Source organism: Tubulanus polymorphus, chromosome 12, assembly GCF_964204645.1.
Source record: "Tubulanus polymorphus chromosome 12, tnTubPoly1.2, whole genome shotgun sequence".
In the NCBI taxonomy this organism is placed as follows: domain Eukaryota; kingdom Metazoa; phylum Nemertea; class Palaeonemertea; order Tubulaniformes; family Tubulanidae; genus Tubulanus; species Tubulanus polymorphus.
In genome coordinates, this window is record NC_134036.1 from 851,824 (window position 1) to 865,681 (window position 13,858).

Consider the following 13,858-nt stretch of genomic DNA (forward strand, 5'->3'; position numbering starts at 1 on the left):
GCCATTTCGAGCGATATATCGATAGACGCTTTTGTGTTGACAGATCTTTGGAAATCTGGCGATTTTACGAACATCGTTTATCACAAAAAGGTAAGATTTCAACTTGTTATTCTTGAATATCTAGACTATTGATCGATGAAAATATTTTATTGATTGGAGGCGCCATTTTTCGATGATCGTCCGTTAAACTTTGAATCGAATTGGTTGTTTATCGTTATTACGCTGTCTGCTAGCGTTCGAAATTCGCTGTTTTTTCTACTGAAATTTACCGCTGTCCAGACCCTCAATTCATAAACTATTATCGTCATCTAAATCTACGTTAATCATAGATTAGAAATCAGTGATCGGGCAGTTTTTTACTCGAAAGCTCGCCGAAATTCGGCCCGTTTTCCCCTTCGGATTTCGACTATTTCTTGTTGTTGCTTCCTCGGTTCATTCTCGGGTGATGTTCCAGTTTCCGCGAAACTCTAGACCCCCTCGACTTTTCAAACACTTCTCGAATCGTGCTAGCACCTGGTAATTTTACAACCCTGATCGAATTCCTGCTTTAATTCGAATATTTGTTGGTCCTTTTTCGTTTTTTTGTCATTTTTGGCTCCAGTTCAAATTTCTTGTTTGTTTAACTGGCGCAATGTTTGACTTTGTGTCAGTAATCTGACTGCCGTTTATAGTTTCACGATTGGATAATTTTAAGCCCGTTCGATTATGAAAGCTTACTACCAACGATTGGGTTACATGATGAAAGTAAATGGCTGTCGATGGCCTGACGATCGTTAGAAAAAATACTTGCTTTGCCTCTCTTCCAGGGTCTACGATTCCTTTTTCTACTTTAAATTTGACTGATTCAGGTTTTTCTCTATTAGACAGATTTTGGTAGAGAAAAAATAGCAAAATAATCTAACATTGTTAGATCTTCACGATGCAGCGCCCTCTAGATGAAAAGGTAGGAACCAAAAAAGAATTCGGTAATCTCGGAGAGTACGCAGATTGTTGCCTAGCGATAGAATAAAAACGGATTGTTGTATTTTAGGAGGGAGGATTAAACGTGTTAGCGGGCAGCGGAGCGATGTACCCTCGCGCGATACTACCGCCGAACACCGGTGGCGCCACCTCGCAGCGTTTTCCCGAAGCGTTAGTCGCAGCCGCTCACAGTCAACAGACCGAACCGCCGAGCGTGACGTCGGCTAGCGTCGCCATGGCGAATAATCTCGCTCAGTTTCAGGGTCAAGTGACGACATTTCCGTAAGTTCGACCGAGTTTGGGGTTAATCTGAAAATCGAATTCCCCAGTTCAGGGAAAAGTAAGGGAAATTTGTTCAGATTGTTAGATTGTGCGTAAAACCAAACAGTTTCCGTCTATGTTTTACGTATTTGACTGGTGTTAATTGATTAAACTCTAAGCAGATCAAGTCAGGGAAAACAACGCGTGTGTCAGGGGAAAGTCAGGGAAAGTGAAATAAAAGTGATCACACTGTAAACAATTGAAGCTATTCATTTTCGAAAATGTTCCTTTCAGTATCAACGCCCACGCACCGCAGCAACACTCCACGCAATCAGCAGCTCCCCCTAGCGGCGGTGGATCGTTACCGCCGGGTGTACCCGCGACCGGACTGACGGTAGCCACCGGTCAACAGACGCACGCGGCCGTAGTCGGCATGGCGACACCCGCGTCAGCGGCGGCGGTTACGACGACTCAGGGACAACAACAGCAGCAGTTCCAACGGCTGAAGGTTGAGGACGCCCTCTCTTATCTCGATCAGGTTAAACTACAATTCGGCAATCAGCCTCAAGTTTACAACGACTTCCTCGACATTATGAAAGAGTTCAAATCTCAAACGTGAGTTTAACGCGCGCTTATTTCACTTTTCAGGGTTTGAATTTTTGGCGCCATTGTGCGGAGAGGGAATTAGATATTTTTGTCGGGATTCTTAAAATTGAAACGAATTTATCCCGTTGATTTCACCAAGTTCTCGGTCTCCATATGCTGGGATCCTGTTGGGAATCTTAAAATTGAAATGATCCCGACATGTACTGGATTTTTAAAGGGACTGTATTCATAGTTAAGTGTATGACTTCCGGGCTGCTGAGGTAGCAAGGCTTTCAATCACCCCAAAAACTAGTGAAGATTAAGCTTAATTTTGGTGGAATTTTCTAATTCCTTTGGGCCGGCGTATATTTCATATGATGTTAAAATTTATGGGGCGGCCCCCATAAAACCCATAGAAGGTGTTCGATTTAATGTAACTGTTTCTTAGAAACTTCAAACTGACATTGTAAACTGAGTGTGGGGTACTGACAATGTAGGATCTCGTATCTCGAGAAGATACTCTTTAGAATCGTGTAAACTGATACATGCCCTACCCCCGGATTAAACTGATACAGTATTATAATTCTTACAGGATAGATACTCCCGGAGTAATCAACAGAGTATCGAATCTATTCAAAGGCCACCCGGATTTAATCGTCGGGTTCAACACGTTTCTGCCGCCCGGTTATAAAATCGAGGTCACTTCGAACGATACGATCAGTGTCCATCAACCGGGTCAACAGGTCATCAACGTTTCGCAGGTCGGCATAGATACCAACAGAACTCCGATGGTAAGTTCTATCGGTCTCTCGTCGCGTCGGGATTTGAAAATTTTACCAAAAACCTGTAAAACTCAGGAAATACAAATAATGCTAATTGATTGTGTTTCTTTATCAAAACGCGATTCAAGGAAAAATGAATGAATTGTAACTTTTTAAACCTAGAAATTTGTCTAAAGATTCATTCAGGGAAATTTTGTGTAATCACGTGAAAAACTCATGGGATTTGTAAATGGGTGGAAATTTGCGGACACCCTGCATCATTATTGAATTTATTTAAACTTCTTTTCATTTTGATTTGCAGCCGGTGAGTAATATATCTGCAGCCCCGGTCGCCGTGCCGACACCGCAGCAGCAACAACACGTCACTCCATCTTCGTCGGTCGTAGCGCCACCTATAGCCACCGGTATGCATCATTCGTATCACCACTCACGTGGCGGCGGCGGCGGTCCGGTGAGCGGCAATCAGGATTTACCGACGGTTGCCGCGCGCGAGCAACAATTACCGTTACTAGCGGCAACGCAACAACAACAAACACCGCAGCAACAACAATCACAACAGCAGCAACAGCAGCAGCAGCAGCCGGCGACTCAACCCGTCGAATTCAACCACGCTATCAACTACGTCAATAAAATCAAGGTAAATTCATAATACGCACGAACGAGAAGAAATGATCGGCGGAATTATTGATTTTCGGCGATTGTTCGTTTTAGAATCGTTTCCAAGGGCAACCTGAAATTTACAAGGCGTTCCTGGAGATTTTGCACACGTATCAAAAAGAGCAACGCAATTTGAAAGATGTTCATGGACGAACAGTGGTGAGTTTCTCTCTCTCTCTCTCCCTCTCTCTCTCTCTCTCTCTCTCTCTCTCTCTCTCTCCCCCCCTCTCTCACTCTCTCTCTCCCCCTCTCTCTATCTCTCTCCCTCCCTCCCTCTCCCTCACCCTCTCCCTCTCCTTAGTATTACCTTGTTGGTTTTCTCACCCAACTTACTGACAAACAACTGACTCACCAATGACCTGTTCTGTGATTGTTGTATTTGTAGCAGGGAATGGTACAACCCGGTTATAAACCGTTGACCGAAACGGAAGTTTATTCGCAAGTCGCGAAACTGTTCCAGAATCAGGAGGATTTACTGTCGGAGTTCGGACAGTTTTTACCGGATGCAAACGGAGCTGCTTTCGTCAGTAAAATGGTACGTTTTGTAAATATTCTACTGCGACCAGTGGGTCATATGTAAGATTGTTTACAGTAGGGGTCGGGTGAGACAGGATATCCCCGGAAAGACTCGACAGAAAGAGATATGGTGGAACATTAAAATTCGAGAAGTGAGTTGTTTCTCTAAGTTTGTTGATGGCCTGGGAAAACCTCACAACACCGCGGACTTTTCGGGGAATTTCGTAAACGGGAATTGGCAACCTGAGTGAGATATGGTAGAAAATAAATTTAAAATATGTTTTATTTTAGTTACTTCCTGAAGCTCATGGTATGGTATCTAAAAGGGTACGTTATAACCGGATTATTTCGGGAGTTGTTCGGGGGGCGGAGCAGGTCTTGGAAGAAAAAAAAGGTTGGATTTCATGAACGATGTTTAATATTTTTCAGGCGAGCATGAAAATGGATTCCGGATTTGGAATGCGTAACGATCACTCGAGCACGATTAAAAAACCGGGATTCTCCGGCGGAAAGATGCAGCATAAAGGTCATATACGTCGTCAGCCCGGAGGTGGACCTCTTCCGAAGGTCAGTCGAGGTCTGTCGGCGTGGTTACCGATTTGTTTATTGTTGTATTAATCGATCGCGAAATTGTTCTCTTCAGAAGCCGAAAACGGGACCGTTGAAGGATATTTCACTTTCCGAGGCGGGAAAATACGGAACTCTCAACGAATACGCGTTTTTCGATAAGGTAAGTTAGAATTTCATCAAAATCCAGGAAAACGCAGGGAATCAGAAAAAAAACCCGGAAAACTCAGAATTAGTCAAATTATTACCAAAGATTTGAAAATTGCGTTGTATATTTTGCAGGTACGGAAAGCGTTGCGCAATCAAGAAGTCTACGAGAACTTCCTACGATGCCTCGTGCTGTTCAACCAGGAGGTGATCTCTCGTATCGAACTCGTGTCACTCGTTCATCCGTTTCTCGCGAGGTTCCCCGAGTTGTTTAAATGGTTTAAGGATTTCCTCGGTTATCGCGAGTCGGGCGCGCTGATCGAACCGATACCGCAGGCCGTTACTATGAAAGAACGCATCAACACTGACCTCGCCATGGAGATAGGTTCGTTATTTGCTCCTCGGTTAAAACCCTTTCAATGCTGACTAATGGATACGCGAAAATGTTAATGAGATAATTTGAAAATTTTTAGCCCAGTGTGTTGAATAACGGGCATGCTGTAAAGTGTGTCAAATTATAAGCTGAGTTTAGTATAAACATATACTTATAAAACCACTGAAATTAATGGTTTACTGAGATAAACAGTACTTATTATGGTGAAGTCTACAGTAATTGGGATATGAAAGTGACGCAGACGCTTCCTCTATCCAGGAATGACTGATCTGTAGGCACCCTGTAATTAGAAGCAGAGTTTAGTATAAACATTTGATTATAAAACCACAGAATTAACGGTTTATAAAGATGAGCAAATTACCCATTTATGAGGAGTCTACAGTAATTGGGATTTGAAAGTGATGCAGACGCTTCCTCTATCCAGGAATGACTGATCTGTAGGCACCCTGTAATTAGAAAAAGAGTTTAGTATAAACATTTGATTATAAAACCACAGAATAAACGGTTTACAAAGATGAGCAAATTACCCATTTATGAGGAGTCTACAGTAATTGGGATTTAAAAGTGATGCAGATACTTCCTCTAAATTTGAAATTCTCTCCTTGAAAACTCCTTCATCCAGGAATAACTTGTTATCAATCCCTGAAATTTTCACGAACGTCAGTAAACTGTAACATTGTTGTAATTTTTTTTAGATTACGCGACTTGTAAATTGTAACATTGTTGTAATTGTTTTTAGATTACGCGACCTGTAAATTGTAATTGTTGTAATTGTTTTTAGATTACGCGACTTGTAAATTGTAACATTGTTGTAATTGTTTTTAGATTACGCGACCTGTAAATTGTAATTGTTGTAATCGTTTTTAGATTATGCGACCTGTAAACGTTACGGAGCGAGTTACCGCGCGTTACCGAAAACATATCAACAACCGAAATGTTCGGGACGTACGTTACTGTGTAAAGACGTGTTGAACGACACATGGGTGTCGTTTCCGTCGTGGTCCGAGGATTCTACGTTTGTCACCTCGCGTAAAACTCAGTACGAGGAACACATCTATCGCTGCGAGGACGAACGCTTCGAGGTGAGTGATATAAACCCCGAACCTCTGTCCTAGGAAATATGTGAGGGACGCGCCCCTCCCTGAATCAGACCCTAGATCCACCCCTCCCTGAATCAGACCCTAGATCCACCCCTCCCTGAATCAGACCCTAGATCCACCCCTCCCTGAATCAGACCCTAGATCCACCCCTCCCTGAATCAGACCCTAGATCCACCCCTCCCTGAATCAGACCCTAGATCCGCCCCTCCCTGAATCAGACCCAGGATCCACCCCTCCCTGAATCAGACCCTAGATCCACCCCTCCCTGAATCAGACCCTAGATCCACCCCTCCCTGAATCAGACCCTAGATCCGCCCCTCCCTGAATCAGACCCAGGATCCACCTCTCCCTGTATCAGACCCTAGATCCACCCCTCCCTGAATCAGACCCTAGATCCGCCTCTCCCTGTATCAGACCCTAGATCCAAGGACAAGTGCTTCGAGTGGATAATATCCTCACTACGAGAACTCACATTCTCGACCAAAATATCAAAATACTCTCAATATCAGATATATCAGATCTCTCATTTTCAATATCTGATATTCGATATCAGAATCAAAGATTTCTTGTTCATTTTTAATGAATATACTATTTTTGATGGAAAGTTACTCTCAGTTTTGCAAGAATGTATTTTGGGTTTTTGTTGAATATATACAATTAGGGATATCAGGTGGTCTGCTCTGGGTCATAAATAATAGAGGAAAATCATGATAATATTTCAATTTAATTGCAACATTGATATCCCTGTACTGCACGCTAGCGCCACCTGGTGGAGAGTTGAAGAAGTTATCAGTGTATCAATCCTCGATTGCCGCAGTAACACTCTCCCAGGTGGCCGGTTGGAAAATTTGAATCGTTTAAAATTTCAGTCGTTTATTTCCATTTTCACAGTTGGACGTCGTCATAGAAACGAATTTAAACACGATTCGCGTTCTGGAAGCCGTTCATAAAAAACTGCAGCGGATGTCGAACGAGGAAGCGGCGAAATTCCGTCTGGACAACTCGCTGGGCGGCAACTCGGAGGTCCTACATCGTAAAGCTATTCAGAGGATATACGGGGATAAATCGGCGGACATCATCGACGGCTTGAAGAAAAACCCGGTCGTAGCCGTACCGCTCGTACTCAGGAGGTAAACTTTCACCCTATGACATCATCGTTACTCCATATATCAAACTATGACATCATCAGTACTCTATAAATCCCTCTATGATATCATCGTTACTCTATAAATCCCCCTATGATATCATCGTTACTCTATAAATCCCCCTATGATGATCATTACTCTTTAAATTCCCCTATGACATCATTGTTACTCCATATATCAAACTTTGACATCATCATTACTCTATAGATCCCCTTATGACATCATCATTATTCTGTCATACTAACATTCTGGCCACGAATGATTTCTACATATCCCCCTATGACATCATCATTACTCTATAAATCCCCCTATGACATCATCATTACTCTATAAATCCCCCTATGACATCATTACTCTATATATTCCCCTATGACATCATCATTACTCTATATATCCCCCTATGACATCATCAGTACTCTATATATCCCCCTATGACATCATCAGTACTCTATATATTCCCCCTATGACATCATCAGTACTCTATATATTCCCCTATGACATCATCATTACTCTATATATCCCCCTATGACATCATCAGTACTCTATATATTCCCCCTATGACATCATCATTACTATATTCCCCTTATGATGTCAGCATCATGTAATCAATTGTTGTAGGTTGAAAGCAAAAGAGGAGGAATGGAGAGAGGCTCAGCGGGGTTTCAACAAAATATGGCGCGAGCAAAACGAGAAGTACTACCTGAAATCACTGGATCATCAGGGCATCAATTTCAAACAGAACGACATCAAATCAATACGATCGAAAGCTTTATTAAACGAGATCGAGGCTGCGTACGACGAGGTATTCATTTAAACTTTCGAAACGAAAAAAAAAAACTGGGGAAAAAAATTACGATCGTATTAACTTGTATTTTTCTGTAGAGACAAGAATCGAATGAAGAATTGCCGGGCTGCCACCTGGTGTTCAACTACCCGAACCGTACTCTATTGGACGACGTGGCGAATCTGGTTATACATCACATGAAACGACAGACAGGTACAGTACCCCCTCCTCCCCCTCTAACCCCCCTAGTCTCCCCCTCTAACCCCTCTAGTCTCCCCCTCTAACCCCCCTCTCAACTCAATCTGCTGAAATAATGTTCATTGATTAAATTCCCGTTTGTTAAAGGTATTCATAACTTTCCTCCCTCCTCCCCTCTCCCTCCCCCTCAAACCCCCTTCTCCCTCGCCTGACATCCCAATCTGCTGAAATAACGTTTATTATGTTGTCCGTTTATTAAAGGTATTCATAACTCTCCACCCCTCTCCTCTCCGCCTCAAACCCCCCTCTCCCTCCTCCCTCCCCCTCCCCTGACATCTCAATCTGCTGAAATAACGTTTATTATATTGTCCGTTTATTAAAGGTATTCATAACTCTCCACCCCCTCCCCTCAAACACCCCTCTCCCTCCTCCCTCCCCTGACATCTCAATCTGCTGAAATAACGTTTATTATATTGTCCGTTTATTAAAGGTATTCATAAAGACGACAAACAGAAGATTAAACAATTGTTGCGACATTTAATTCCTGATCTGTTTTTCTCACCTCGCGGAGAACTCAGCGACGAGGAGCCCGATCCAGGTATCGTATTTACAAATTTGAAATTTGAAAATGAAAAAATTTTTATCCGAACGTCTCCAACGTTATACGTTTAATGGTTTCCATTGTTGTAGAAGACGACGACGAATTCAACGACGGCGGTAAAGACATCGTCATCGGCAGCAGGCGTAGTTCCTCACAGCAGCAGGTGGCAGCACCGGTTAAACGACGAGGTGGAGCCGCCGAGCAGACGCACGCGAAAAAAGACGAAACTCAACCGATAATGAACGGTCATAGCGACGGCGATTCGGTCGCCATGGATACCGATCAACAACCGGTAAGACCCGGCAAGCAATTCTTATATTTGAAAACGGTCTTAGCTGAATTCAGTTCTGAAACTTATCTTTCAGTCTCATACTGCTGGGGCCAGTTGCACAGTTGTGACTTAAGTCCAAAAGTGGTCTTAAATCTTAAGACTGGTCTTAAGTTGTTAGATTGGCTCTAGAACTAAGTTGGTTAGAGAGTCAAAAAACATTTGTTTTCTGTTTTTCAGGATGATATGTACTCGTTGTTTTTCATCAACAACAACTGGTATTTGTTTTTCCGACTGCATCACATTCTGTGCACGAGGCTTCACAAGATAAATCAATACGCAGCGAAAATAGCGCACGAAGAAAAACACAACAAACGAGAACGAAAAGAATCGACGGCGATAGCTTTACGTCTGAAAGCACCGAGTTAGTATAATTACACCATCCCTGAGAGAGATACCGGCACTTTCATTACGAGTTTTACACCGAGCAGACTGTGGGACTTAAACTCATAGCAGTTCCGCAGTTTTAGACCAAACAGGGGCTGCAGTTTCTCAAAAGTTGTGTAGAGTTAACCAGTGGATAGTTGACTAGATTAGGACCACCCCTCCCCCTAATCTATATAGGACTCCCTAGTATCCGGTTGCACAGGTGTAAGCAAGGTGTCAAGGTGATAGTTGACTAAGTGACAATTAAAAGTTCATTGTTACTATGGTATTTATCCACTGGTTATCTTCACCCAACTTTTGAGCAACTGGCCCCAGATTGTGGGCCTTACACCAAAAAGTTTGGGGCTTTAGACCCAGCAATTACCGGGCCTTCACTTCCAATATTTACACAGAAATCCTTAGACACCCAGCAGGGAATAAGTATCAAACGCAGGATTCTTGGTTTACTGAACTGTTTATTGAGTTATACAGTTGCGTGAAGTTATTTAAAACTGATCTCATATTTTATTTCTGAGTTTCTCTCTGTTTTTCTCTCAGGTGAAGTGGAACCCGAAGATTATTACCCGTATTTTCTGGATATGGTTAAGAATCTGTTAGACGGAAACATGGAGGGAAATCTGTACGAGGATCAGTTGAGAGAGATGTTCGGAATTCACGCTTATATTGCATTTACAATGGATAAAGTTGTACAGAACGCTGTCAGACAGGTGCGTATTAAACCCCCCTCTCCCTCCCCCTTCTCCCCATCTTCCTCCCACCATCTACCAAAATATCTAACAATAATCCGTTTGAAATATTTCAGTTACAACACATAGTGTGCGACGACGCTTGTATCCAGGCAACCGAGTTGTTCGAAGAGCAGAGAAAAGAGGACGCCACCGGTGGTTATATCGGTACTATGCATCAACGCGTGACCGCCGAGGCCACCTATCAGCGGAAAGCGGAACAAATGCTGTCGGATGAAAACTGTTTTAAAATGTTAACGGTAAATTGACGAGTTCTACTTCATCTCCCCTCACTCTCATCTCCCCTCTCATGTCTCCCTCTCCCTCTCATCCCTCTCATCTCTCCCTCTCTCATCTCCTCTCTCCCTCTCTCTCTCATCTCTCTCATCTCTCCCTTTCTCTCATCTCTCCCTCTCTCTCTCTCATCCCTCTCTCATCTCCCCTCTCTCATCTCCTCTCTCCCTCTCTCTCTCATCTCTCTCATCTCTCCCTTTCTCTCATCTCTCCCTCTCTCTCTCATCCCTCTCTCATCTCCCCTCTCTCATCTCCTCTCTCCCTCTCTCTCTCATCTCTCCCTCTCATCTCTCTCATCTCCCCTCTCCCTCTCATCTCTCTCATCTCCCCTCTCTCATCTCCTCTCCCATCTCTCCCTCTCACTACTCTCCCTCTCCCCTTCTATCTCTCCCTCTCATCTCTCCCTCTCTCTCTCCCTCTCATCTCTCACTACCCTCTTCTCTCCCTCTCATCTGTCTCTCACTAAGTGTCTCTTTCATTCTCTCCCTCTCCTAAGTCTGACTCTCCTCTTTCACCCTTTGCCCATCTCTCTCCTCCTCTCTCTTCTGTTTCCTCCTCTCTCTTTCAGTCAGTTTCAATTGATTTATTGGCGTGGCTGATTTTCAGAGGGATGGATGTAAAAATGACAAATTTCGCCGTGTATAGATTTATCACGATTAATTTACGAACGATTTGCGTTTCGATGATTTCAGTATAAAAACGAGTGTAAAATCACGTTTGAACTGTTGGATACGGAGAGTGAGAATTGCGACGAGCCGGTCGAGGTCGAGGTCGAACGCTGGTCGGAGTACGTCGAGAAATACATCGCCGTAGATAGTAGTATACCGACAGAACTGAAGGAGCATCTCGCGACGAAACCGGTATTCCTTCCCAGGTATCGTACAATTATTTACTCGGTTACTTAATTCAATGATATCCGCAACAGGTTTTAGAGGAGCAGCCATCTCCACCCCTCTGAAAATCAGCTACCCCTTATAAAATATCTGGTGAAATATCTATTCGCAAATCGATATATGACGTCATGCGCAACAGCGCCAGTAATGAATTCACGCCTCGTGAGGCCAGGGGGCTGGTGGAAGCGAGTTCGGGAGTGATACCGGACCCCTGGCAAGCGAGGATGCCTCCGCCCGCCCGATGTGAATATTCTATCAATGCTGATAATTGCGATGAAATATATTGAGCTAATGTGAAAAACAGAAGATTATACCAAAATTAAGAGTAAATTTTTTGAGGTGATTGAAAACCTTGCTACAACAGCAATCACGATGTCATACACTAAACAATAAATGCAGCCCCTTTAAGCATAGCCCCTTCAGCATATGGAGGCTTGCAATTTGGGAATAATATTTCCCGGTTAGCCGGGTCGGATTAAGGGGGTCTCGGGAGATTGAGGATAACTGAGGGAATATAGAATTTGACGGATGTTTTGTCTGTTGTTACAGGAATATTCGTCAGTGGCGCGAACGCAACAAACAGAAAGGGGACGACGGCTCGGAGACGGTTAAAACACCGAGTAAAAACGACATGCAAGTGTTGGGCAGCACCGAGTGTAAATTCAACGTCAATTCATTTAAAATGGTTTACGTCGTTAACAGTGAGAGTTTCTTATATAAACGACTCGCGCTGAAACGAGCTCAAGAGGTGAGGGTTCATTCATTAAACGGGTTCGTTCAACACGGGTTCATTAAACGGGTTCATTCATTGGATTCATTAAACAGGTTCATTCAACACGGGTTCATTAAACAGGTTCATTCAACACGGGTTCATTCAACTGGTTCATTTAACTGGTTCATTTAACAGGTTCATTCATTGGGTTCATTAAACGGGTTCATTAAACAGGTTCATTCATTGGGTTCATTAAACACGGGTTCTCGGGGTTCCTTACACATCAGGATGGGTGCGTGTGTTAGAAGATCTCGATTATCAGAGGCTGCAGTTGGTCGTAAGGGTCCAGTTCCACAGTTCTGAGTTCAGATTTAACTCAGAGTTAATTCATTCGAAATGGACTAATTTCAACTCAAGAGTTAACTCTAACTCACAACTGTAGAACTGGGTCCAGATGTTTAAAGATAACCGGCGGATAAATACCATAGTAACAATGAAGTTTTAATTGTCACCATGTCAGACACAAATTTTATTTCTTGTTTTATTTTTTCACTAGTCTCATCAAAAAGTATCGATGCATTTACACGATAAATTCCGTTCGTGGTGCGACAAGTGGCTGATGTCGAACGTTACCGAGGAGATGAGGGCGACCACCGATAGCTGGTTGCTAGGCAACGCTGCCGACGAGGCAGCCGCCGCCGATTTGAAATTGTGTAAAACGGAGCTGAAAACGGACAACGATTTAACGCGATCTCCGTATTACCGGTTTAATCGCTACGTCGTCGAGTATTACGAGGAAATACCGCTGCCACTAGGGGGCAGCGCGAGCACGATGGCCGTCGCTGATAGATTAGTGGCACCCGCCGCCGTCGCGACCACCGATGAGATATCCACGACGACGGCGGCCGTTCCTATGGAAACGGATAACGCCGCGACGCCGAGGTTTGTCAAACTGACCGCTGAATCGTCGGTGGCGTGGATTGCTCCGACCATGGCGCCGGTAACGACGGAACAGAGCGTAACGAACCCGACGACCGATTCATGAGCGCGACGGACACCAGGCGGCGCTGTTAATGGATTTTTAAGGAATCTCGTTCGGATCGTTTCGATATTCCGATTTTTATCGCGGCGGAAAAAAAATACGATAATTGTTTTTGTAGCATTGAAAATAATGGATATAAAACGGACATTTCTATCAGCGGCAATAATAGAACATCATTATAATTATATTAGTTTAGATATATCAATAATAATTATTATAATAATAATAATAATACTGATAATGGGTTAAAAATTATTTGTTAGTTGAAAATATTTGCGCTACTATTTTTGATAACTAGTTAAAATTGAAATTGAATTCATTTGAAATACGGAGAGAGTTTAAATGAGATGCATTTGTAGAAAAAACTTGAGTCGGAAATCTTTACTTGCTTCGTAAAATTAATACCGGTTAAACTCTACCGCGAACTGACCGCGTCGAGAGTCCACGTGAAATATCGAATTCAGATCCTCGACGTTCGAGATTGATTTTGGCGAGAAAAAAAAGGCGTAAAGATTCGCGTGTAAATATCTTATCGAGAGGAAACGCTGTAAAATATGAATTAGAGAATTTCTTCATTCAAAATATCATCATAAAACTTGTATAGAGGGGGAGAGAGGGGGAGAGAGGAGAGAGGGGGAGGGGGGGTTAAAATGATTCATCAACGAATCAACAATGTTTTTATTCTCTCTCTCTTCATTATTCGTCTTGTGCTAAATATTTTTTCAATATAAACAATTGTTAAAGTAATCGATAGTTCGGACCTGTATATATTTACAGATG

At 43.1% G+C, this 13,858-nt stretch overlaps 1 protein-coding gene across 2 annotated transcripts; it reads left to right on the forward strand.

Annotated features, from left to right (window-relative positions):
* Nucleotides 1–13,684, forward strand: LOC141913981 (paired amphipathic helix protein Sin3a-like). Of its 2 annotated transcripts, none has more exons than XM_074805215.1 (24): nt 1–90; nt 864–943; nt 1,031–1,242; nt 1,516–1,836; nt 2,399–2,597; nt 2,890–3,225; nt 3,300–3,404; nt 3,631–3,780; nt 4,053–4,088; nt 4,191–4,328; nt 4,405–4,491; nt 4,611–4,860; nt 5,737–5,951; nt 6,861–7,099; nt 7,733–7,916; nt 7,997–8,111; nt 8,587–8,694; nt 8,787–8,989; nt 9,206–9,389; nt 9,950–10,119; nt 10,215–10,397; nt 11,124–11,305; nt 11,874–12,072; nt 12,593–13,684. In XM_074805215.1, the coding sequence occupies exons 2-24, from the start codon at nt 920–922 to the stop codon at nt 13,079–13,081; spliced, it is 4,329 nt and encodes a 1,442-aa protein (XP_074661316.1). In that variant the 5' UTR covers nt 1–90; nt 864–919; the 3' UTR covers nt 13,082–13,684. The 2 variants fall into 2 exon arrangements, with proteins under 2 accessions (XP_074661316.1, XP_074661317.1); XM_074805216.1 differs by having other exon boundaries at nt 7–90; nt 868–943.
* The last annotated feature ends 174 nt before the right edge of the window (nt 13,685–13,858 follow it).